At 40.3% G+C, this 23,124-nt stretch overlaps 2 protein-coding genes across 20 annotated transcripts in view; one reads left to right on the top strand and one right to left on the bottom strand.

Annotated features, from left to right (window-relative positions):
* The window catches only part of npas3 (neuronal PAS domain protein 3), an 835,855-nt gene that overhangs the window by 191,984 nt on the left and 620,747 nt on the right, over positions 1–23,124 (bottom strand). The window lies entirely within an intron of this gene.
* On the top strand, positions 15,374–21,445 carry LOC134295352 (uncharacterized). The gene is made up of 2 exons (XM_062967533.1): positions 15,374–16,355; positions 16,394–21,445. The coding sequence occupies exon 2, from the start codon at positions 16,445–16,447 to the stop codon at positions 20,651–20,653; it is 4,209 nt and encodes a 1,402-aa protein (XP_062823603.1). The 5' UTR covers positions 15,374–16,355; positions 16,394–16,444; the 3' UTR covers positions 20,654–21,445.

The following is a 23,124-nucleotide window of genomic DNA, read 5'->3' as shown; positions in this document are numbered from 1 at the left end:
AGATTCATTATCTCACTGACATTAAAGTCATTTATATCCCACGATTCCAACTGTGTTAAATATAAAAACTCTGGAGATTAATGCAAATGCTAGAAATTCAAAGTTATTCCCTAATGTCTTCTTCTTGAAGAAGAAAGCCATCATAAGGTGAGTGAAGAAACCAAAGGTCTTATGACCAAGGACTTATGGTGTGTTTGGGGTATATCTTTATAGAAAATGAATCAGAATTATATATTATATTAGTTAACTGAGCATACTCGAGAGGGGCGAAACACTATTTAAACCCTAAACATTATTCTTACTTTAAATCAGATTTTTCTTCTTTCATATGTCCTTTCAAGGGGTGTTATTTTAAAAAAATTTTTTCCCAGGCATTTTGAAAACATGTAAGGGCAGTTTTAAAATTGGTTTTAAAATCTTTTGGGATCACAAGTGTTTAATTTTTTGCTGAGAATGTTGTCTTATTGTTTCCAGTTTCATCTTAATTCACACTCTACAAGACTGCTTAATCTGTATGATCTTTAGACTTTGATGCTTTTATTATTTTAGATTTTGTAAAACATTCTGAAGACTAGGCTGAGTGGGTGCTACATAAGTGTTAGATCTAAATGAATAAAGTACTGTTCATTTTGTTCACCTGAAAAAAGAGGGTTTTTAAAAAAGAGTAGAGGCAACAAAAGGAGTTTTATTACTCTTATTTCATAATAGTATTGTTGTTCTTGGGTGATTTATTTTTTGAAAACAGAGTGAGAGAAAAGCAGAGAACTTGAGAGAACACGCAAAAGTACCTTCTCATCAAAGGTTGTCTATTGTTTCATGAATCACATGTGATGGATGAGATTTATGAATTAGAATCTGTGTCAAAAGATTTACAACGTACTGTATTAGTTATGACATCTTCTCGTCTGTGAGCATAAACTTTCAACAAAATATCTATATCATCATCACAGGAGCATGGCCAACCCAATTCTTTCATTTCACTGCAGTACACCCAACTCCTGTCAAAAGACTTGATGAATTCTTGAAGGAATGGGCTTCAGATCAATTAAAATAAACACTACAAGCTGATTTATCAAATCTTTTCTGAATGCTCTCAGAAAAATGTCAAAAATCTGATCCATTGATAGAGAAAAGTCAGAGAATTGTGGCAGCCTATGGGATCACAAGACCTTTTCAAAACTATCATAAATCACCACAGAAAACAAATGGGGCTCCATGTGATAAGATTTCTTCTGACAGCTTTGCCTCAACAAGACATATATGAGATAAATGGATACTTTCGCTTGTTCTCAATTGCCAGTTTACAAAGTTCCAGGTTGTCAAGTTGTAAAATATACCACATCCAAAATAATATACCTTTTTGGTTAAGCAAAAGTATGATTTAAAATACCCCAAGTTCAATTTCTTCATTGTAAGATACATTACACACTTACTTGCATGCCTGTATGAGAAGGGGAAAATCTTTATATTTTTATATATAAAAAACCTTTGTTCTACCTCACACAGTATCCAAAATGAAAAACTATGTTTCACTTTTATAGCTAAGAAAACTCTTAGTCTCTTAGTACTATGGGGGAGCATATCACAGCAAGCTTTGATATCTCTTTTTCAGTGCTTGCTAGTGTCATGTTCATGAAATACTCTAAAAATACAGCAACAACCTTACCTAGTATTCTAATTATACTTAATATGCAACTTGAAAAGGTTCCTTTGCATTACTATCCATGAAACCTGAAAAGGAAATTTGAAATGTTTTAACTGTACAGTAGTAAAGTTAATAGAATTAGTTGTTTAAAAGGTTGGCATGAACATAGCATGAAGTCCAAATAAGCTTATTTATGTACAGATAAGAACTGAGCATGTGCTACGTCAACATCCAATATAGTTAACCTATCCACTTGTCCTGGTCAGCTTTGACAGCGAAGATGAGTGGTTGGAGCTGCAGACCAACAGCTTTCAACAGCCTGCCCAGCAGAGTGTAGTAGCTGCAGAAGGAGAACCCTTAGCAGATGCCACCACATTCCAGCAGGAGGAGCAAAGAAAAGCCAGAATTTCAGGGCAGGCTGCTGAAGGGTTAACTGCTCTGTCTCATGTGAACACTACCCTTGAAGAGCAGGACTGTTTTGCAGTTTCACAGAAACTCAGGAGCATCATTGCAATATGTGGCAAAACTGGGTTAACTAGTTTAAAACCCTGTGTTATGGACCAGAAGTCCCTGGACCTCATTTTCATGTCCAGGTTTGATTTCTGCACTCCCAGACAGAATACCAGTTGAAAAGAATACCAGTTATGTGACATCCCTACAGTGTGCTGTGGTGATCTGGAAAGAAAGAAAAAAATAGACTTCCACTATTGCCCACACCCATCTTGATACAATTTCTCAGCAATAATCAGCACACTTTAAGAAGTTGTTTTTGAGTACAGAGAAATTTACTAATCTGTGGCCAAGACCTGGTAGCTGGAGAGACCTTTTAGGAGAGTACCTCAGACATCATTTCAGTTATGACTGAGATCCTGCGGTGTTGGAAGCAACTACAATTATGGTTTATCATTGTAGTTTTGTTAATGATACTCCAAAAACCTACCTTTTCAGCCCCTCAGTGCCCAAAACAATAGGTTTCCTACATGCTGCAAGTTATACTGCTGGGAAATGATGTGCTCTCCTAGTCAGGGGTGTTCAAGAGAGCTGAAGGGATCTCTTGGGGTCCTGTTGCAATTGTGTGTTTTAATGCATCTTGTGACAGAGAGTACTGCAGATGGCATTTCACAGCACCCTGATCTGAAGTACCTCAAACACCTTTCAGTTGGAGTGCTGCCATGATGAAAAGTTTAGTGTTAGAGGTCAGGTTTGGATGACAACAGATGTGAACCCCCCCCCCAGATGTTACAAGATTGAAAGATAGCCTCACAGTCTTGTAATTACTGAATAGGATGCTAACCATTGCTCTTAATTGTTTCTCTTCACCCAAGAAGCTCAATTGCATGTATTACCCTCATAGATAAATTAGACTAGTGCAGCTTAAAGAGGTGGTGCTTGGACCAGTGGTAGACCCTTACACATTACTTGCTAGTCCCTGGAGAGTTTCTAAGACAATAAAAAAGATACGATTGAGAAAAATATGGCACTGATACTTGGCCGACCAGATAGTTTAAAAAACACTGGTCTTGAGTTATCACATTGACATCAGAATTAGCCATGCATTATCCCATGCAAGACTTACCCGGAAGCCCATCCCATGGAGGAAGTGTCCACCACCCGGCTTCCCCCCATTATTTCAAAGTCAACACAGGAAGCTTCCTGCTACGGCAGCAGCATATGCCGCTTGCTTTTCCCTTTCCCCTTCAGGGGAATCATATTCAAATCACACAACACTTATCCACAGTGATGAAATAAATGGAATAACCATACAAAAGCTGTTCTGCATTTAAGTAACAGAGAGGGTCACATTTTATTGAATTAAGCAACATTAAAAATAAATATCATGGATTCCAATATACAACAGCACAAAATAAGACATGCACTTCCTTCCACAAGTTATCTATTTACTCATGATACTTACCCTGTTCTACATATCATATGATGCTAGATACAGAGGAAAACAGTCTCTGATATTATCTTGTTTGAAAAGTTGGCTAAGTGCTAAGATTATTTCACAGACTTTGACTGTTCTTGTACCTAATTGAAAACCCTTTCTAAAAATAAATACCTAGGTATGAGTCAGTAAATGGAATACATTAATTAAAGTGTGTGTGTTTGGCCTTTTCTTAAGGCCCCTTAATTTCATCATTGCTCAATGCAATGATAGCTCTGAATCCTGGTTAAGCATAAAAGAAAATTACCCAGTACAACTTTTAATTCCCAGAGCCCCATCCCTAACAGCCTTATTTGAACATCTGAAGCGCACACACTAGTATTTGAGCTCAGAAAAGCTGTTGGCAAATCCCAGAGAAATTTTTGACAGATTCATCTTTTAGCCTTTGGGAAAGCGAAGGTGCTGCAAGCAAGTTATTTGATTAATATTATGAAAACCCGTGTTGCTGGCACAGCTGGTATGTTGGTAGAAAAAAATCATCACTAACTCTAAAACTGCCATGTAATTTCCTCTCAACGGTTCTTTTTCTTTCTTGACAGAAAATTTGCACAGGACAAACTAGTCTGACAGAGGACAAGTCAGCCAGCTGTTGAGGTATCTCTAAACATGACAGATCACTATGTTTTAACTCAGATTAATTCACTTATTACAGGCAGGCCTAAATCACTGCTCATTGTCAAATCAGATGTCACCAGCAGCAAATCATGACAGGGTTTTGAACAAAACTATTTCCAGATTTCAACAGCTTTTATACTTTTGTGGTGGCTGGTGAATATTTGGGACTGCCGGGGCTGCACTTCATTTACTTCATTTCTTTGATGATCTGTCTTTTTCATGTCGGCTACAGTTACAAATAGTCAGCAGGGCTAGGATCATCTAATGCAGATGGGGCAATCATCTCATCCAATAGAGTGTACAAGGTGTACCTACAAGTCACAAAAGAGAAGTCTTTGGTAGCAATTAGCTGTAATTTGTTCTATTGCTAGTGATCATTTGGATTTACCATTGTTGACTTAACCAAATGATCTGAGTCACCATTGCCAGTCATCATGAGGGTTGTAGGCCACAAAAAAGCTTTGTCAATATACTGTGTACATTGGGTTGGCTAATTGTGATCAACAGGTGTGGTTGGGACTATAATTTCCAGATGGAACTCCATATGTTGTTGGGCTATAATTTCCTAGGCCATGGCGAGGACTGATGAAATCCAACATCTGGAAGCCCACATTGAACTATTCCTTCTCTGAATAAACATCGAGTTTGAAGCATGGTAATGACACAATTGTGAAGATATATTTATATTGTAAACAAGGAAGTCTACATTTTGGATGTAGAAAGAAACTGAAATGGAAACTTGCACTTAATGGACTTAGAACCATAACTTGCACTTTAGAGAGTGAATGCTTGTGTATGTAGGCTAATTGTTCTATTTTTCCAATTTTAGGCACTGTAGATTAGAGGTTAAATGAAAGTGTGCTAGTTCAAAGTGACTTCACACTGTGCTGTACAGCTCATCTCATTGGCTGATAATCAGATAAGAAGATACCAGCATGGCTGAAATACTACATCAGTCCAGTTAGGAGGCAACCTGTGCTTGTTTGTGGGAGGAATGCGGTCTTAAGGACTTTTATTGTGGCTGCCTCCTACGGCTGTTGCTTAGGTATGTTGGTAATCAAAAACAGTCCTTCCTCTCTGGATAGATACTTATAGTTATGCTGAATCATGTCTGTGAAAAATAATATAGGTCCAGATCATATAATAGTTATAATAATATAACTATAACATATAACTATGACATATATATGTGCATAGACACTGTTATGTTTATACAAAAACTATGATTAACCTCCTACAACAAGATAAATATGACTGCATGAGTTAATTGGTGTACTTAATTTGTTCATTGATTTTATAGAAATAAAAATATTTATATTGCCTCATTTTTCAGGCAATTTCAAGGTAATGTACAATACAACCAATCAAACAAATCTAAAATAATTAAAATAATTTTTAAAAAGTTAAAAACATATTAAACAATTAACAAATTAAAAGACAGACAAAATGAGTTATATAGTTTAAAATAATTTAAATTGTACTGTAGAATGAGATATAACTCCCTGCTAATTGACATCTTGAGAGAATTTTAAAGGGAATGTATATGGTGGCCTGTCTAATAAACAGTGATGTTGAACTTTTGGAAGTCTGGTGAACAAAATACTAAACTGGAGAGAATGCTAATCAAAGAAGGCAAAGAACCTTCAACCCCTTTGTAAAGAGATAGGCTGGAGAACCACATCAATTTCGGTACCTGCACTGCAAATAAGACACAAAGCCGAGCAACAAAAGATGGAAGTTCCCCCTGTACTAAAGGCACAAAAGGAGATGTAATAATCAAGCCAAGCATATAAATATTTATTATATATTCCTATCTTTTATATTAACTACAGACCAATGTCTCTTTTCACCGCTTTTATATACTAAAACAGATGAACACCGTGATGTCATTGAATGTTTAGATGGGCACATATCCCCACCCAAGTTTTAAATGCCCCAGCAATCTAATGTCACTTTTTTATAATCTGTGATAACATGCCTCCCAAAGAATTGATGTTTTCTGTTAATTTTGTTTTATATCCTACCGTTCTTCTGGCACGTAGCCCAAGAAAAGGGTTTGAACTGAAGTGATTAGTGGCCTTGCTGCTGAGACAATGGCAAATCCACTTTTGATTTTTTCACCATTTCTCCTGCAGCTGCTCCAAATGGATGCTCAACCTCCTAGGGTTCAGCCCTGGAAAGCTCCCATTCAATTTGGAACAGCTCTTGAAGGAACAGCAGCAAAATCAAGAGTGGAGTTGTTGCTCCCATGGCTGTTCCCAGAGTGAATAAAAAGTCACCTGAATTGCTGCAGTGGTGCAATGGATTAAACCCTTGTGCTGCTGAACTGCTGACCTGAAGGTTGGCAGCTCGAATCTGATAGAATCTTGCCTTTGTTTGTGTTTATGCGTCTCATGTGTTTGTAAAGGCATTGAATGTTTGCCTATGTATGTAAATGCTGTAATCTGCTCTGAGTCCCCTAGGGGAGAAGGGGTGAATATAAATAAAGTGTATTATTATTATTATTATTATTATTATTATTATTATTATTATTATTACAGTAGAGTCTCACTTATCCAAGCTAAATGAGCCGGCAGAAGCTTGGATAAGCGAATATCTTGGATAATAAGGAGGGATTAAGGAAAAGCCTATTAAACATCAAATTAGGTTATGATTTTACAAATTAAGCACCAAAACATCATGTTATACAACAAATTGGACAGAAAAAGTAGTTCAATACACAGTAATGTTATGTTGTAATTACTGTATTTACGAATTTAGCACCAAAATATCACAATATATTGAAAATATTGACTACAAAAATGGCTTGGATAATCCAGAGGCTTGGATAAGCGAGGCTTGGATAAGTGAGACTCTACTGTATTATTATTGGTTTTGAATGCCATAGCTAAATCTGTCAGAAAAAAGCTCAGATAATGACAACAAATCTCTATATTTTGACATCAGGAGGAAGGAAATCATTACATTTCATAATGTATTCAAAACCCATCAGTGTTAATAACTTCTTTCTCCTTGCTGATTCATACTACAAACCAAAAAATATGCAATTCATACCGGTTGAAATAACAATGGGTTCAAGGCAGGCTGGGTTGACTGCCAAAGCTAACAAAGGCACTTAACAGTACAAACCACTATAACAAGAATGGGAGTAGAAAAATCCATAATCTCAGAAAATGGGGGGAGGGAGAGTAGCAGGCAAAGAGAAAAAAGCAGGTTTAAATGCTCTAATAGCCCACTATCCCTTATATAAACTGATAAAATCAAAGTTTACCCACTTTATTTGTTTGTGTAAAACCACCCTTTGTAGGCCACAAACCGGACATGGATCAACAGTGTGATATGGCAGCTAAAAAAGCAAATGTGATTTTAGGTTGTATCATCAGGAGCATTTTATCTCCCTTGAAGGAATTAATAACATTACAATGTCCTGCTTTGGTCAGACCTCACTTGCCAATACTGCATCCAGTTCTAGGCACCACAATTCAAGGACGATATTGATGAGGTGGAAAATGTCCAGAGAAGGGCAACCAAAATGATAAATGGGGTAACAGCCAAGTCTTAAGTCCTATGAGCAACTTAAGGAGCTGGGCATGTTTAGCCTGGAGGTAAGAGGTGACATGACTGCCATGATTAAACATTTTAAAGAATATCATATTGAAGAAGGAGCATGCTTCATTTCTACTGCTTTAAAGAATAAAACATTAAGCAATGAATTTAAACTACAGAAAAAGAGATTTTACCTTAACATTGGTAAAAACTTTGTGATGACAAGAACTATTCAACAATGGAATACGCTGCCTTGGAGTGTGGTGGAGTCTCTTTCTCTGGAGGTTTTTGAACAGAGTCTGGATGTTCATTCCTCAGGAGCGGTTTGATTGTATATTCCTCCAAGGCAGGGGGTGGACTGGGTGGCTGTTACAGTCTCTTTAAACTCTATAATTTATGCTTCTATAATACAATGAAAGCTAAAACAGACAACTAGAATTGTATGGTACCTGTAACCAGTTCCAATTCATAATCTGGCTGTGGCTCTTTGAACAAAATCAAGTTTCTGAACACTCTTCAAAGATAGTTCTATAAGGAGTGTGGTACAGTTATCTCGTAATACATTAAACAAATACTCAGGTATTGGAGAACACTTCTATGCTTAAAAAGATAAGGAGATATATGCTCAAATCCCATTTCCAGCATTCCCTTGTGCATCAGTTCTGTTTACAATGAGTGAAAGTTTAAAGAAAGGGATTCTAAATACCTGAATGCACATTGATTGAAATTGTGTACACTGACAGTCAGACTTGGATCTGGGATGCACGTGGAAGTTGGGAGTGGGCTTTACTTGCTTTTATCACCCCCATCGCCATCTGTACTGCAAACCTACAAACCTTAACCTTCTGCATTATCATATTGGACAGAATTCTTTTTAAAGATAAAAGTAATTACAACATATCAATTTCTCTGTTTTGTGCAAAACATCCGTAAATATGAGTTGTTTCCCTTTTTGATGTAATATCTAGAAGAAACAGAACAAACAAGTTTGAGTCTTTAAAATGACACATCCTGTACACATTTGATAATGATAGGTGGACGAGGGCAGGGATATGCCTCCACAAGAAAATATTACTAGAGCTTTGCTAACTTAACACAAGCAGCTCACAGCTTCTCTCCCATGGCAGTGACACCTGTCGTTTGTACAGACAGACATGGTTTAAGTCTAATTGAAAATAACATAGTTACTATAGCTGACAGATTTCTGGAAAAGGGATAGAGAAACACTGTCCTTATAAAAACCATCCCACATTTTCCTCCTCCTTCTCCTACTCTAGAAAGAGCCACTATTTGAATTGGTGCCTTACTACTTATATGACAGAGAACTGCCACTTTTTCTATTTAGTAGTGCCACATTTCTTGTTAGGCTAAGAAACCTGCCTAAGAGATGAAATGGCACCTGTCAGGTGACAATTTCACAAGATCTGTACTTGGCTAGGGCTGCAAATGCTGTTATAAGTCTCAATCGTGGCTTTTCTGGCTGAGAGGAAATAGAGTCTGAGTGATGTGCAAATGGGAACGGGGTGCTTTTTGCTGCTGCCCAGAAAGGTGACACCTTTGGCTTCCATCAGAATGAGAGGAAATAGAATAAGACCTGAGAATGACTTCTGGTTTAGAATTCCTTGTACAGATAGTAACAGCTGGACTCTGTCTTATCAATGCCATTTAAAAAGATGGAGCTCCAGACTCCAATTTCGTCCTGCAGAAAAGGGAGCAGTATGGACACCGAATGAAGTTCACCATTATCACCAGTTAAATGTGCATTAACTCAGTGCAAATGTTAGAATACAGAAATAGCAATATGTGTGTGTGTGTGTGTGTATGCTATTTCAATATTAAACACAAAATTACAAAATTCACCTAAACATCACAAGCAATGTAGCCTAATGAATGCAATCAGCTCTGATGTAGTAATATGATTTATTTGAAACTGTATGCTGTTAATTATTTTCTTTTCACATAGGTTCTTCTAAAAAGTCATTTGTATGCATGCTCTTTCCTCAACAATAGCTCCAATCACACTTTCATTCCACCATAGTGATCATATGAAGAAATTGGGCTGGACACTGTAACCACGCTTATTTTTTCACTGTCTGATATTATAGGCTACCATCTACAGATGTAAATCTTCAACTATTTCATCTCTACATGTGGGCATGAATAATTGGAGTAGTTTTCTCCCTGCTGCAATAAAAAGAGCAAGATTCCTTCCCAGTATTCTCCTTGTATTCAAACTTCCCACAGATGTCTTGAGGAATTATTCTGTGTAGAAAAATGTGGGGTTTTGTTTTGCAGACACACACACAAAAATCTGTTTGCTGAGTCAAAACAGAGGGATTCCAAAAAGACCTATATTCTGCACAGAAAACAGGCTTTTAAAAAATAAAACACCATGTTTTCTATATAGAATAATTTCTCCTCAACACTGGGATATTCAAATATGTGGAGAAACTTCTGTAAGTTTCTCACCAGTCTATTCTTCTTCCTATTTGGATTTTCTGACCATCAGGAATCCCATTTTTCAACCTGAGAACAAGTAATAATGTATTTTCTTTCCAATCATACTACTATCTATTTTGATGCAGTAGATCCATGTTTACATTAAGAATTGGATTAGTTGATTTAAGACAGTAAACCTCACAGTTGAGAAAGTTTGAAAAACAGTTGGTGATTCCACTTGAAGCTTCTATTCCAAATTGGAAAAAGTTTGCAAAGGAATGTGGTGCTTACTAAGGAACACGAGTACTCTCAAATAATCTCTCTGTACTGTCCAAAACCTCAAAAGATTAGGGATATTCTCTTCATTATAAATACAAACCATACATACTAGCTAATACACAGGGTCTGCTATACATGACCCTGGGATGCACACACTGTAATCCTTTTCCCACACAGACCACACTGAAAGGAATGGGAGCCAAACAGGAGTAGATTCCTTGTCAGTATATTACATTCATTGATGACTTTCAGAATTTTAACAAAATATGCCCTTTCTTGCTAGCAACCTGAGTGTGTGGCACACAAAGGAAAATATTTCATAACTTTATTCTTAAGTCTCCTTCACCTCCGTGATAGCTTCTGCCAATTTACATAATAGAAAAATATATAAATATGTAAAATATTTATAAAATGTCCTTCAATAACGCAAACACATTTTAACATGGGCTAGGAATACAAGATATTCTAATTACAAAACTAAGTGGCTGCACAGGAAATCACAGACCTCCTGTGACAACAACAGCAAAAAACAAAACACTAGGAAAAGTGCTATCTTTCAACAACCATAATAAAAACACATACATATCAGAAACAGATAAGGTCAAAAAGTTGTCCTTGGAAAGTATTTGTTCTTCTGCTGCATTGTTTTGTTAATCTTTTTTTTTTTTTGCTTGCTCATAAATTGCTACTGCATATGAAGCAAACAAAACACCCCCCCCCCCCAAATAGAAATGTGTTCAGTGAAGTGAGTATTTGACCTGATAATGAGAAATCACAGCCCAATTTGATTTAAAAAAAAATCATAAACACCCTTTTGAAATAAGAGACTAGTATTCATAATGGGAAGGAACTATATTTTTGATCCTTGGAAATGCTTCAGATATATCTGACAACTTCAATATTGCATATAACAATGTAATGTTTGACAAAGAGAATGGCATTGCCAAAGAAAGAGAAATATATTCCTACCTAGGGATGGAGGAATCTGTCAGCTTTCATTTCACTCCTTTTTCTCATTTTCTGAAGTACAGATATTGTATTTTTTAATATTATGTTACATTAATAGTATATTTTATAATATGATCTTTGTTGACTTATATGTTCATTCTTCTTTCTAGAACAACTTGCAAATCTATTTATTTATTTTTTCATGAAAATTCATATGTGTTTGCCACAATGTATGTAATTTCTGAAGTTCTGCATGTATTATTCTTGTGCAGATTTTACTCTGAATCATAAACCTGGGAAAAGTGCAGGTGCAAGTTCAGGTCATAAAAATCTGGCAAATTGCGCATACTGAATTTCTCATTCATTCCTAATGTTACCTTTACTTTTGGGTATAAGAATTGTTTCTTGGGTCAACGTGTAAGAAATTTTATCTTGTAATTCCATCGGAATGAAACAAAAATACCTTTATGCATCCGGCACGCAAAGTTCCAGTTCACACACTACCTCATCATTGTTTCCCTGGGTTCCAGCAGCCTGCGAAGAAGGGGTGGCATTTGCCTTTCCTTGTCAATCTGGCCTAAATGGTTGTGCATGTCACTTGGGGACTGTAGTGATGCTAGCCAGAGTGACAAAGTGACCAAGGAAGGGAAGGGTGAAAGGAGGGAGTGATTTCACCTTTCCCCTCCCCTATTCTACATCACTTTATTGCTCTGGCTAGCATCACTACAGGTGCAGAATAACAACCACCACCAATTTCATGCCTGGTGGTCACGGGGTGCTTTGATTGTGCTTTTCTTGCATCGCATGGGGTTGGACTGGATGATCCATGTGGTCTTTTCCAACTCTATGATTCTAAGACCCTATTTTTCCAGCTTGAAAAAAATCTATTGTTGTGCCATATATTCCTAATGATTTATTGCTCCCAAGTACTTTAACTTCCACTTCACTTTCCAAAATTGTGTATTCATTTCCAAATAATTCTTTTAATTAATATCATCATTTCATGTCTTGTATATTTCATGTCTTCAATTTATTGTTCATTTTATCCTTTTTTTGGTACTTCTTGCTCAAGTATTACATTTTCTGCTAGTAATTCTCTTTGTGCTTGTCTGCCCATCACCAAACAGTTGTATTTAGGATTCTGACTATATTTTTGTCACCTTTTTGTTTAGCTTCTTGTCTGTCCTTAACTATTTGAAGATCTTCATCTGTCATCCATTGAGGCTTATCTTTATTTTTGGCTGCAGATAATGTCTTTTTGCATTATTTTCTGACAATGTCCCTGGCTTCAGTCCAGAGTCCTTCTGGCACTTGGTCAACTAGGCTTTAGAGTGCAAATCTATTTGTACATGGCCTTTAAAATCTACAGGGATGTTCTTCGGCTTGCATTTTGGCACAGTGAGTGATTTTGTGTTCTTTTGCTTTCCTCTTAATTTTTTATATTAGCAATTCATAATCTGTGCCATAATTTTCTTCTGGTCTTGTATTGAATGAAGCTTCTCCATCTTCTGCTTCCAATTATGTAGTGTATATGTAATTTTTTTGCAACTTAGCATTTTATTACCTTATCTACAACATGTGCATTCTGCAAGAGATGGGAGAGATGTAATAAATTATGCTTACTAATTTACCAGATATACCCATCTTTAGGTGGGTAGAATACAAAATGCCACAACAATTCCATTGGACCCATCTCCTTGTGCCAATGGTTTCCTGGAAAGATGGCATTTTGGGCCATGTTATAGAATACAGAGGTTTTGATTCTCATTAATTGCTTTCTGGATTATTACATCATTCACATTTATTTTTCTGCACCTGGTGAATTCAATATGTAGAGTGTTGTGGACTATTTTCCAAAACATAGATATGCCTGGAATAGGTAGTTGACAATGATTCTATGACTTGTGGCATCACTTCCATCTGGTCTTGTGTATTTGCTGAATTTAGTTTCTTTGGCTTCTTGAAAAAATATCAACTCTGGCCATTTGCTTGATGTTTTGCCTGGAATTGATTGACAAAGGTAACTTCTGTAGAATTTTTGTGATTGTGGCACAAAGAGCAAGTAGTCACTAACTCCAAGCAAGTCAGAGACCCAGTAGAAGCACTGCTCCCTTAGACCCTGTGTTCAGAGAAAGCATACAGCTAAAAATAAACAGACCCCACTGCTTAAAAATTAGTTCACAAATGTTCATGATAAAATACAAATCAGTTAATCTTCAAGGGGCTGCTAGATTCCTTTTTTCTTCCTTCCTTCCTCCTTCTTCAACAAAGGACTAACAGGATTTCTTCTGTGAGTGTGTTTCATTTTCAAAAGTAAGAATCATCTACTATTGGCCCACTCCCATCTCCCCCTTACTCAAGAAAATTCTGCCTTACCCAAGAAAATTCCAAGGGGGGGGGGGGGTTCGTGTCAGAAGCAACTTGAGAAACTGCAAGTCGGTTCTGGTGTGAGAGAATTGGCTGTCTGAAAGGTTGTTGCCTAGGGGACACCCAGATTGTTTTGATGTTTTTACCATCCTTGTGGGAAGCTTCTCTCATGTCCCCACACGGAGCTGGAGCTGATAGAGATAGCTCATCCACGCTCTCCCCGGGTTGGATTCGAACCAGCAACTTTCAGGTAAGCAACCCAATCTTTAAGTCATCAGTCCTGCCAGCACAAGTGTTCAACCCACTATGCCACCGTGGGCTCTTTCCAAGGGGAATGAGGAGCAGCCAAGCTTGACTTCCTGCAGACTGTGTCTTCTGTTTAGCTCACATTTGAGCCCTTCTACAACTAACTGGTACCTCACTGAGGGAAGGGAGGAAAAAGGGGCTGCCATCATACCCCCTTATTATGTATGCCTGGCTTAGAGAGCCATCACCCTTTTTAGGGCACTGCTAGAGCCTGCACTCTATAATCCCTGGAACTGAGAAATTGCATTTTTACTGCAACTCAGGCTATAGCCTGTCCCACATTAATTGGAAGTACTAAGGCCCATGTTCACAGTGTTGTAACTAAAATGGATATTTGCAATGCACTTTTGAGAAAGTAGTCTATTTATTTTTTATATATTTATACCCTGCTTTTCTCCCCATGGGGACTCAACAATCCCACATTGGTCACAGTTGAAAACAAAGTGAACACAAAAAATATTTTTGTAAAAACCAATTAAATAATACACTGTGGATTTGGGTTAAAATACAGATTAAAATATAATAAATATTGTTCCGTCCCCCAGGACGATGGTTTACCTTACCTATTGGTCGTTTGTTTGTTTTCCCTCCTTTGCATCTTGTTTCAGCCTCTGGCTGCAAAGCCCAGGAAAAGTGGCTTGGAATCTGCAAAAGCTGGCTGCAGTTTTCTTTGCAGTGATTGGTCAAAGAGTGCAACATCTTAGGACCGCCCTTTTTACCAGGGTCTAGTCTCCATTTTGGAGCTTCATTCTGGCTATAGTTTTCCAACGTGCTGGAGCTGTGCAAGGCTAACTGGGACAAATCATCCTCAAAACCAGGCCAATCTAAGCCTATCCAAATTAGATAAGTATTGAATTATATTGATCTGGAATAGGAAATCTAGTTAGAGGAGCAAAGTTATTCCATCGCTTCTAGAACTAATCTTTGCTGTAAAGATAGGGAAGGAAAGAGTTTCTCCTTCTAATATAGACAGCGTGATTAGGGTATAGTGGTTTTATAATCACCTTTGCCTTCTGGAACCAGGGATAATTCTGCAACTAAAACCTATGGAAATTTGTTTCATTTTCTGCAACTTTAAGATCTGTGCCAGGTTTACAACCTTGTATGAATAAACATCCCTTTTTGAAGTTATCCAGACTCAGTCGTTCAATATCTATAGGACAGCTTATAGGGATTTGCAGTTCGCCCGGATAAAGGACAGCACGTTTCAGTTTTATAGCTTTTTATTGTCCGGCGGACGGCACAGTTTTGAGGACGATCAGCGGTTTTTCCACTTCAGCTAGCTTGCACGGCTTTATAGTTTTTTATAGTTTAGGAAGTTTTAGTATAGGCTGCGGCTTTTCCACCTGAGCTCAGTCTGCATACCTAAAGACTCTACCAGCGTCTGAGGCAGTGGAGCCCGCTCTCAGACCTGAAGGAGTCAAATAGTGGGGCTCTATTTCCTTGCTATCTGGCTCGCGTGTGCGCACGTGGCCCAGTGGCTTTCTGGGTTTGCACAGGCTGTGCAGTTCCCAGCAACGTCCAGGGCTCCCTCGGCGGTAGACCTCGAGCCGCGGAGCACCAGCGACAGTTCTTTGGCTGGCTCTGAGGCGTGAAGCCCACCAGAACCAGGCTAGAACCTGGACAGGCCTGGCAACGCTGCTGCGAGTTCGGCCGGAGCACTCAACCGGCTTTGACAGCCTCTTCATCAGGAGTTCGGCCGGAGCACTCGGCCGGCTTTGACCTGCCTCATGGTCCGGCGGTGGTGACCTGCCTCATCGTCCTGCGGTGGTGACCTGCCTCATTGACCTGCGGCGGTGACCTGCCTCATCGTCCTGCGGTGGTGACCTGCCTCATCGTCCTGCGGTGGTGACCGGCCTCATCGTCCTGCGGTGGTGACCTGCTTCATCGTCCTGCGGTGGTGACCTGTTTCATCGACCTGCGGTGGTGACCTCCCTTCACAGCGGGGAGGAGGCGTCTCTTCTCTCCTCCTTTCCAAAGCCAGCCTCGGTGCTCCTTCGGCGGCAGGCCTCGAGCCGCAGAGCACGAGGTGCTTGAAAATTTGGCGAAGTCGCCATTTTGGCAGTTTACGTCACTCGGGCGAGGGAGGTATCAAGTGGCAAGTTGCTGTCAGTTGGCATTTTGCAGCTTGCCCACTAAAATCTGGCGCCAAAGGTCACAATCTTTGTAAAGTATAGTTACTTAGTGATATATATTGCTATGGTTAAGTGCTGTGAATTGTATTATATATTGAATTTGCTTTTATTGTAAATTTACTTGCAGGTATATTGCATTTGCCTTTATTGTAAATTTACTTGCAGGTATATTGCATTTGCCTTTGTTGTAAATTTACTTGCTATTAAGAATACATAATGTCTATGCAATTTCAAGATGATACAGATGGTATACCTCCTTCTGAGGCTGAAAGTAGGAATGAAAGGCCCCAAAGGATAAAGCACCCTTCAGCCAAGATGCTAGCCCATCTAATAGATGAAAAGGAGCTCCTCCATGTGAGGTTAGGTTCGGCATGGGAGCGAATTGTAACATTAATGGACAGAATAGAGAGCTTGGGTATCACAAGAGTGCCAGCCATATTACAGACAGACCTCGAAGAAGCCTTCGGTCTTTGGAGGGGTTTAGTGTCTAAGATAGTCCAGGTCCTCGAGCGCATTAACGCCAAGGATTCAGAGTTAGAAATAGGGAGTGTTTTAGCTGACACTAATGAGAAAGAAAATAGGGTGAGGGCAATCCTAGCTTCCTTATGCAGCCATGAGACCAATCTTTTGAAATCACCTGCTGTGGCACTTAGTCTTAAGTCCAACCGCTCTAGCCAGGTATCTAAACTAAGGGAGCGTGCATCGTCTAAACACAGCCACTCTAGCAAGTCTTCTGCTGCTGGGAGTGCCATCTCTTCCCTAGCTGCCTTGCACATTAAGGAGGCTGCACGTCTGGAGCTAAAGAGCAAGGTAGCGGGGGCGGAGGCTGATGCTAAGGCAGCTGATCTCACCCTTCCCTTTAAAGAAGAAGAGCAACGACTGCAAATAGAACAGGCCCGTAGACAAAGCGAAATGCAAATGGAACAGGCCCGTAGACAAAGCGAAATGCAAATGGAACAGGCCCAAAGACAAAGCGAAATGCAAATAGAACAGGCCCGTAGACAAAGCGAAATGCAAATAGAACAGGCTCGTATAGAGATGCTTAGAATAAAGATGGATGCCGCAGCCAAAAGGGTAAGGGCTGAGACTTTGGCCAAGGCCCTAATTGAGCCACTCACAGAAGAAAATGTAAGCCAGTTACCAATACAGGACCCTTCTGCCAAAGTGTTTGCGCACCTTGGCAGCATGTACAGTCAGTTTTCGGATGAGGAACAGGGAGACTTCTCTCCTTACCCAGAGCAGGGCCCCAAAGTCACTTTTGAGTTTCCTGCAGAGCAGAGCGTCATAGCGGGGAGCTCACCCTTGCTCGAGCTACCTGTGCCTCCTGCTAAAACCCTAGGTCAGTCAATCAGGGCCTCAAGGCCGAGTGCTAGTTGGCCCCTACAGACAGCTGCACAGGGAACCATCGATTCGTCAGTGGTCGATGTCATCCCTCCAAGAGGCCAAAGGTTGACGCAAGGTACACGGTGGGAGTCCACTCCACAACAGCAAACTCCTCAATTGTTCCCTTCGACGCCGGAGTCCCAGCTTGTCTCCATCATCAGAAGCCCCAGAAGAGATCTTAAGGACAAGGGTGTCGAAAAGTTTTCGGACAAGCCTGAGGAATTTCTTCTCTGGAAGGCCACCTTCCAGAGAGCAATCAGAGACTTAAAGTTATTGCCTGAGGAAGAACTGACTCTTCTGGCTGCATGGTTGGGCCCAGCCTCATCCTCACAAGTTAAGAAGATCTACGCAGCCCACGTAGCCGATCCCGACAAAGCCCTGGAAAAGGCCTGGGCCAGGTTGCAGCAGAGGTATGGGGCCAGTACAGAGATTGAAGCATCTCTTATGGACAAGCTCCAAAGGTTCCCAGCTTTAAAACTCAAAGACTTCAAACTCTTGTGGGACCTCAGCGATCTCCTTGCGGAATTAGAGTCGGCCAAGGAGAATCCAGAACTGCCCGGTTTGAAGTGCCTCGATCAGCACCTGTCCCAGAGGCAGATCTTGACCAAGCTGCCCTTCACTTTGCAAGAACGCTGGGGACAGGAGGTCTTCAACTACAAGGAGGCCCACTCCCAGGCATACCCTCCATTTTCTCATTTGGTCCAGTTCATCACCAGGGCAGCCAGAGAAAGGAATGATCCACAGACGGGCCTCCCCACCTTATACCAAGGGACCCAGCCAGAGAAGGCACCTGAAGTGGACAAGAAACCACCTAGAGAGGCCAATAGACCTGTCAGCGTAAAGGCAGTCGAAACTCAACATAAGACTGACGAACCCAGGTCGGAGGTAAAGGAGTTGCTTTGCCCTATTCACCAAAAGCCTCACAGCTTGGCCAACTGCAGGGAGTTTAGTAGAAAGACATACAAAGAAAGGCAACAGCTAGTTCAAAAGCAGGGAATCTGCTTTAGATGCTGTGGAGCAACTCCACACTTTGCATCCAACTGCAAAGAAAACATCAAGTGTGAGAAATGCAACAGCCTCAAGCATTGCACCGCAATGCACAACTCCAATATCATCTCCCACCCCAAAGAGAACGCTTCACCAAAAGAAAAGTCAGCAGTCGAAGACACCGACAAGCCAGCCGCACCAGAGATGCAGGTGGAAGTTTCAGCAGTCGCCTGTACAGAGCTGTGTTCTGACTCGCACCAGTACAGAGTTTGTCATCCTATCTGCCTAGCGGATGTATATCCAGCCAAGAGCCCTTGGCTTAGAAAGAGACTCTATGTGGCCCTGGATTCACAGAGCGACGCCTCTCTGGCTACTCCAGAGTTCTTCCGCATGTTTGACCTTAAAACCAAGATGGTCGACTACACTATGACTACGTGTGCAGGAAAAAAGAAGTTGCAGGGTCGCATAGCATCTGGCTTTGTTGTCTCCTCTTGCGACCAGAAGAGACAGTTCAAGTTGCCAGACCTGATTGAGTGTTCCTCCATCCCTCGGAACAAAAAACAAATTGTAACTAGAGAAGTTGTGGAGGCTCATCCACATTTGCGACGGTTAAAGAATGCTATACCAGCCTTTCGGCCAGATGTGGACATTGCCCTTTTGCTTGGCTCGGACTGCCCGAGCTTGTTCTGTGTGAACGACCAAGTTAAAGGACCCCCAGGTGCACCCATCGCACAACAATTGCCACTAGGCTGGACAGTTACAGGCCCAGTGTGCATAAACAAGATGCACCCACCATCGTCGTTGGACTCCAATCAAGCACAGGTGCTTAAAGGTGGACGTCCTACACTTGTGCGCAGTTGCCTAAGTCACATCTCAGTCTACTGCCAAGCAATAACTCCAGAGTATTCCTCCATCTTCAAAGTCTCTGAGAGAGACGAAGCCACAGCGCTCTCGAAAGATGAGCAAAGGTTTTCGGACATTATGAATGCTCAAGTCTCACGAAGTGCAGAGGTGAAAGCCTGCAAATCAACCACAGAAATCAAGATGGGCCAAAGATCTTGTCTGGAACGACACCATTTTGAACGTTTTTCGGAATGGCACAGTCTTCTTAGAGCAGTTGCTAGGCTTATACATCGCTTAGTCTGCAAAGATAGTCAGCCTTTGCAAGTTCAGGACATGTTGAAGGCTAAGGGAGTAATATTCAGGTCAGTTCAGAGGCATGAGTTTAGTCTAGAAATAGCCAGGTTAGAACAAGGGCTTGACACCCCCAGCCGGAGTTTCTTGCGTGAGTTAAACCCATTTCTAGACAAGGAGGGCATTTTAAGAGTGGGAGGGAGGTTAGCTAAGGCTAAACTCAAAGTGTGTACAAAGAACCCCATCATTGTACCCCCCAATAGCCATATTGCTTTGTTGTTGGTTCGTCACTACCATGAGAAAATCCATCATCAGGGTAGAACTCTAACTGAGGCAGCCCTTAGAAATGAAGGTCTGTGGGTAGTTAATGCCAAAAGGTTGGTCAACAGTTGTATTTTTAAGTGTGTCAAATGTCGGCGACTCAGACGTAACTGTCAAAGTCAGTTAATGGCAGAACTACCTCAGGATAAGACTTTGACAGACCCACCCTTTTCCCATGTGGGAATCGATGTGTTTGGTCCTTGGGAAATTGTTACCAGAAAAACCAGGGGTGGTGTTGTAAATAATAAAAGATGGGCGGTTTTGTTTACTTGTTTGTCAAAACGAACTGTCTATATTGAGGATGTAGAGGGAATGGACACTTCATCATTTTTAAATGCATTGAAAAGGTTCATAGCCCTCAGAGGGCCAATTAAGTCAATTCGATCGGACTGTGGCACCAATTTTGCATGTACAGACCTTAGCCAACCACTTCTGGAAGAGGTGGAAGGCCGAATACTTAAGCCAGCTTCCAACCAGAAGACTCTGGCAAACCCCAAAGGACAATGCCAAGGTGGGAAACCTTGTGTTGCCAAAGGACAAAGACTTGCCCCGCTATGCCTGGCCTATGGGCATTATACTAAAGACCTTTCCTTGCCCTGACGGTAAGGTTAGAAAAGTTCAGGTAAAGACTCATAGTAAGGACAAAATGTCTGTCCTGGACAGACCAACCAGCAATTTCGTGTTGCCTGTCCAAAGTGTGTAAGTTTTATACTGTTTTATTGTTGTGTATACAAAGGTGTTTGTATGTTTTTGATTGGTAAATTCCCACATCCTGGGAATTTAGCGGGGAGTGTTCCGTCCCCCAGGACGATGGTTTACCTTACCTATTGGTCGTTTGTTTGTTTTCCCTCCTTTGCATCTTGTTTCAGCCTCTGGCTGCAAAGCCCAGGAAAAGTGGCTTGGAATCTGCAAAAGCTGGCTGCAGTTTTCTTTGCAGTGATTGGTCAAAGAGTGCAACATCTTAGGACCGCCCTTTTTACCAGGGTCTAGTCTCCATTTTGGAGCTTCATTCTGGCTATAGTTTTCCAACGTGCTGGAGCTGTGCAAGGCTAACTGGGACAAATCATCCTCAAAACCAGGCCAATCTAAGCCTATCCAAATTAGATAAGTATTGAATTATATTGATCTGGAATAGGAAATCTAGTTAGAGGAGCAAAGTTATTCCATCGCTTCTAGAACTAATCTTTGCTGTAAAGATAGGGAAGGAAAGAGTTTCTCCTTCTAATATAGACAGCGTGATTAGGGTATAGTGGTTTTATAATCACCTTTGCCTTCTGGAACCAGGGATAATTCTGCAACTAAAACCTATGGAAATTTGTTTCATTTTCTGCAACTTTAAGATCTGTGCCAGGTTTACAACCTTGTATGAATAAACATCCCTTTTTGAAGTTATCCAGACTCAGTCGTTCAATATCTATAGGACAGCTTATAGGGATTTGCAGTTCGCCCGGATAAAGGACAGCACGTTTCAGTTTTATAGCTTTTTATTGTCCGGCGGACGGCACAAATATACTTAAAATTTAAAATATACTTAAAACTCTATGGCAGTAGTCTATTATTTTGATACAATAGAAAATTGTTTAAGGAATTCTTAGTAGGAAAAACATATTTTCTGTAAAGGAGAAGATATTTTTATAAGCCAACAGACAAACTGTCTATCTTAGTTTAGACTTCCTGGCTGGTTACCTGTCTTCACATCCCTTCACTGTGTTCCTGCACAGCAGAAGCGTTACCATATGGGGACACTTGATCCTGTGTGCTAATGATACCTCAGTGGATTGCCTTTCTCACATGTGAACTAGGGATATCTATCTTCCTACCACTGCATTTAATTTACCTCAAAGAATTCAAGTTTTCACTCTTTATCTCAGCAGATTACAAGCAGGTAACAAATATCCTTCATGATTTATTCCCTCTGCCTCCCTTGTCCTTCAATGTATTTCTTTAATAGAAGATGTCATCTATGGCTGCTAGCCACCCCATTGGCTATATATCAGAGCATCAGAGGCAATATGTTTCTGCATATCTGGTGCTGGGGAATGCAATATGGAGGATGCAGCTGAACTCATGTCCTGCTGCTAGGCTTCCCATAAGATACTTTGGAGCTGGAATGCCTTTGGTTTGATATTTATTATGTTCTCTCTCATATAGCCCAGTCTGCTTTCTTTCTGTGATAAGTCCTTTTTTCTTATAAAAAAGCTGATACTTTCCTATGTCTTTCCCTACTGTTCTGGCTTAGACCCTGTCCCCTTTCAGGAAAAGTGATGGAAATGTTCCATCATCAAGAACAAGAGTCCTTATTTTTTCATCTAAGCAAGCAACTAATTCAACCAGGAAGTCAGTTGTCTGGCAAGCAAATAGTAGTGTGTCATCCTTTACAAAACTGAACCAGGCTCCAGATGGAAACAATTTTACCAACCTGCAGTAAGTTCTACTACTCATTTGTTGTCTCTGAAGAGCCTACACTGAAAACTCAGAAGTAGGTTCAGAGACACATACCCCCCAAATTAGCAGAGTAACATAAACCTTTCTGGGTTCAAACATAATCACAGTTAATTTGAAAATATAAGTTTCCAGGCATCTCAATGCATGTTCACTATAGGAGATGGCAGGAAAGGTTGAGGGTGGCTTGTCAGGTGATGCTAAAATTGCTGTGATTGCTAAAAGCCCCCACGAATCTGGAGTGTAAAAGAACTGATAACCAAGTTTAAAAGGTTATCACTTTGTTCTATAACTAGTGTTCTCAAAGCAGATGAGGGAAAGCATAGAACACAGATGACAGAAGCAACCCGTGAGATTATTTGTGAGTCTTTTTTGTTGAAAAATATGACCACATTTGTAAAATCAAGTTAACTAATTAAGATGTGCCACTATTGGTATTACCAGACAGTACTGGGTGGTTGCAACAGAAAAGTGAAGTTAGTAGAAATGTCACCTGTGAGGTGAAAATACTGAGAGCAGAATTCTGCTGATGGGGTCTTTGGATCCAACTCTGTTCCTTCAAAAGCAAAAGGGGAAAATGGTTATGCACACAATCCAAAATCAACTTTATCTAGAATAGTGGTTCTAGA

The sequence above is a fragment of the Anolis carolinensis genome, chromosome 1 (assembly GCF_035594765.1).
Source record: "Anolis carolinensis isolate JA03-04 chromosome 1, rAnoCar3.1.pri, whole genome shotgun sequence".
NCBI lineage: Eukaryota > Metazoa > Chordata > Lepidosauria > Squamata > Dactyloidae > Anolis > Anolis carolinensis.
Note: the sequence above shows the minus strand (reverse complement) of the source record. Positions and strands in the feature narration are given on the sequence as shown.

Excerpts from the sequence above, each read along its gene's own strand:
- LOC134295352 (XM_062967533.1), top strand. The coding sequence starts at position 16,445 with ATGTCTATGCAATTTCAAGATGATACAGATGGTATACCTCCTTCTGAG.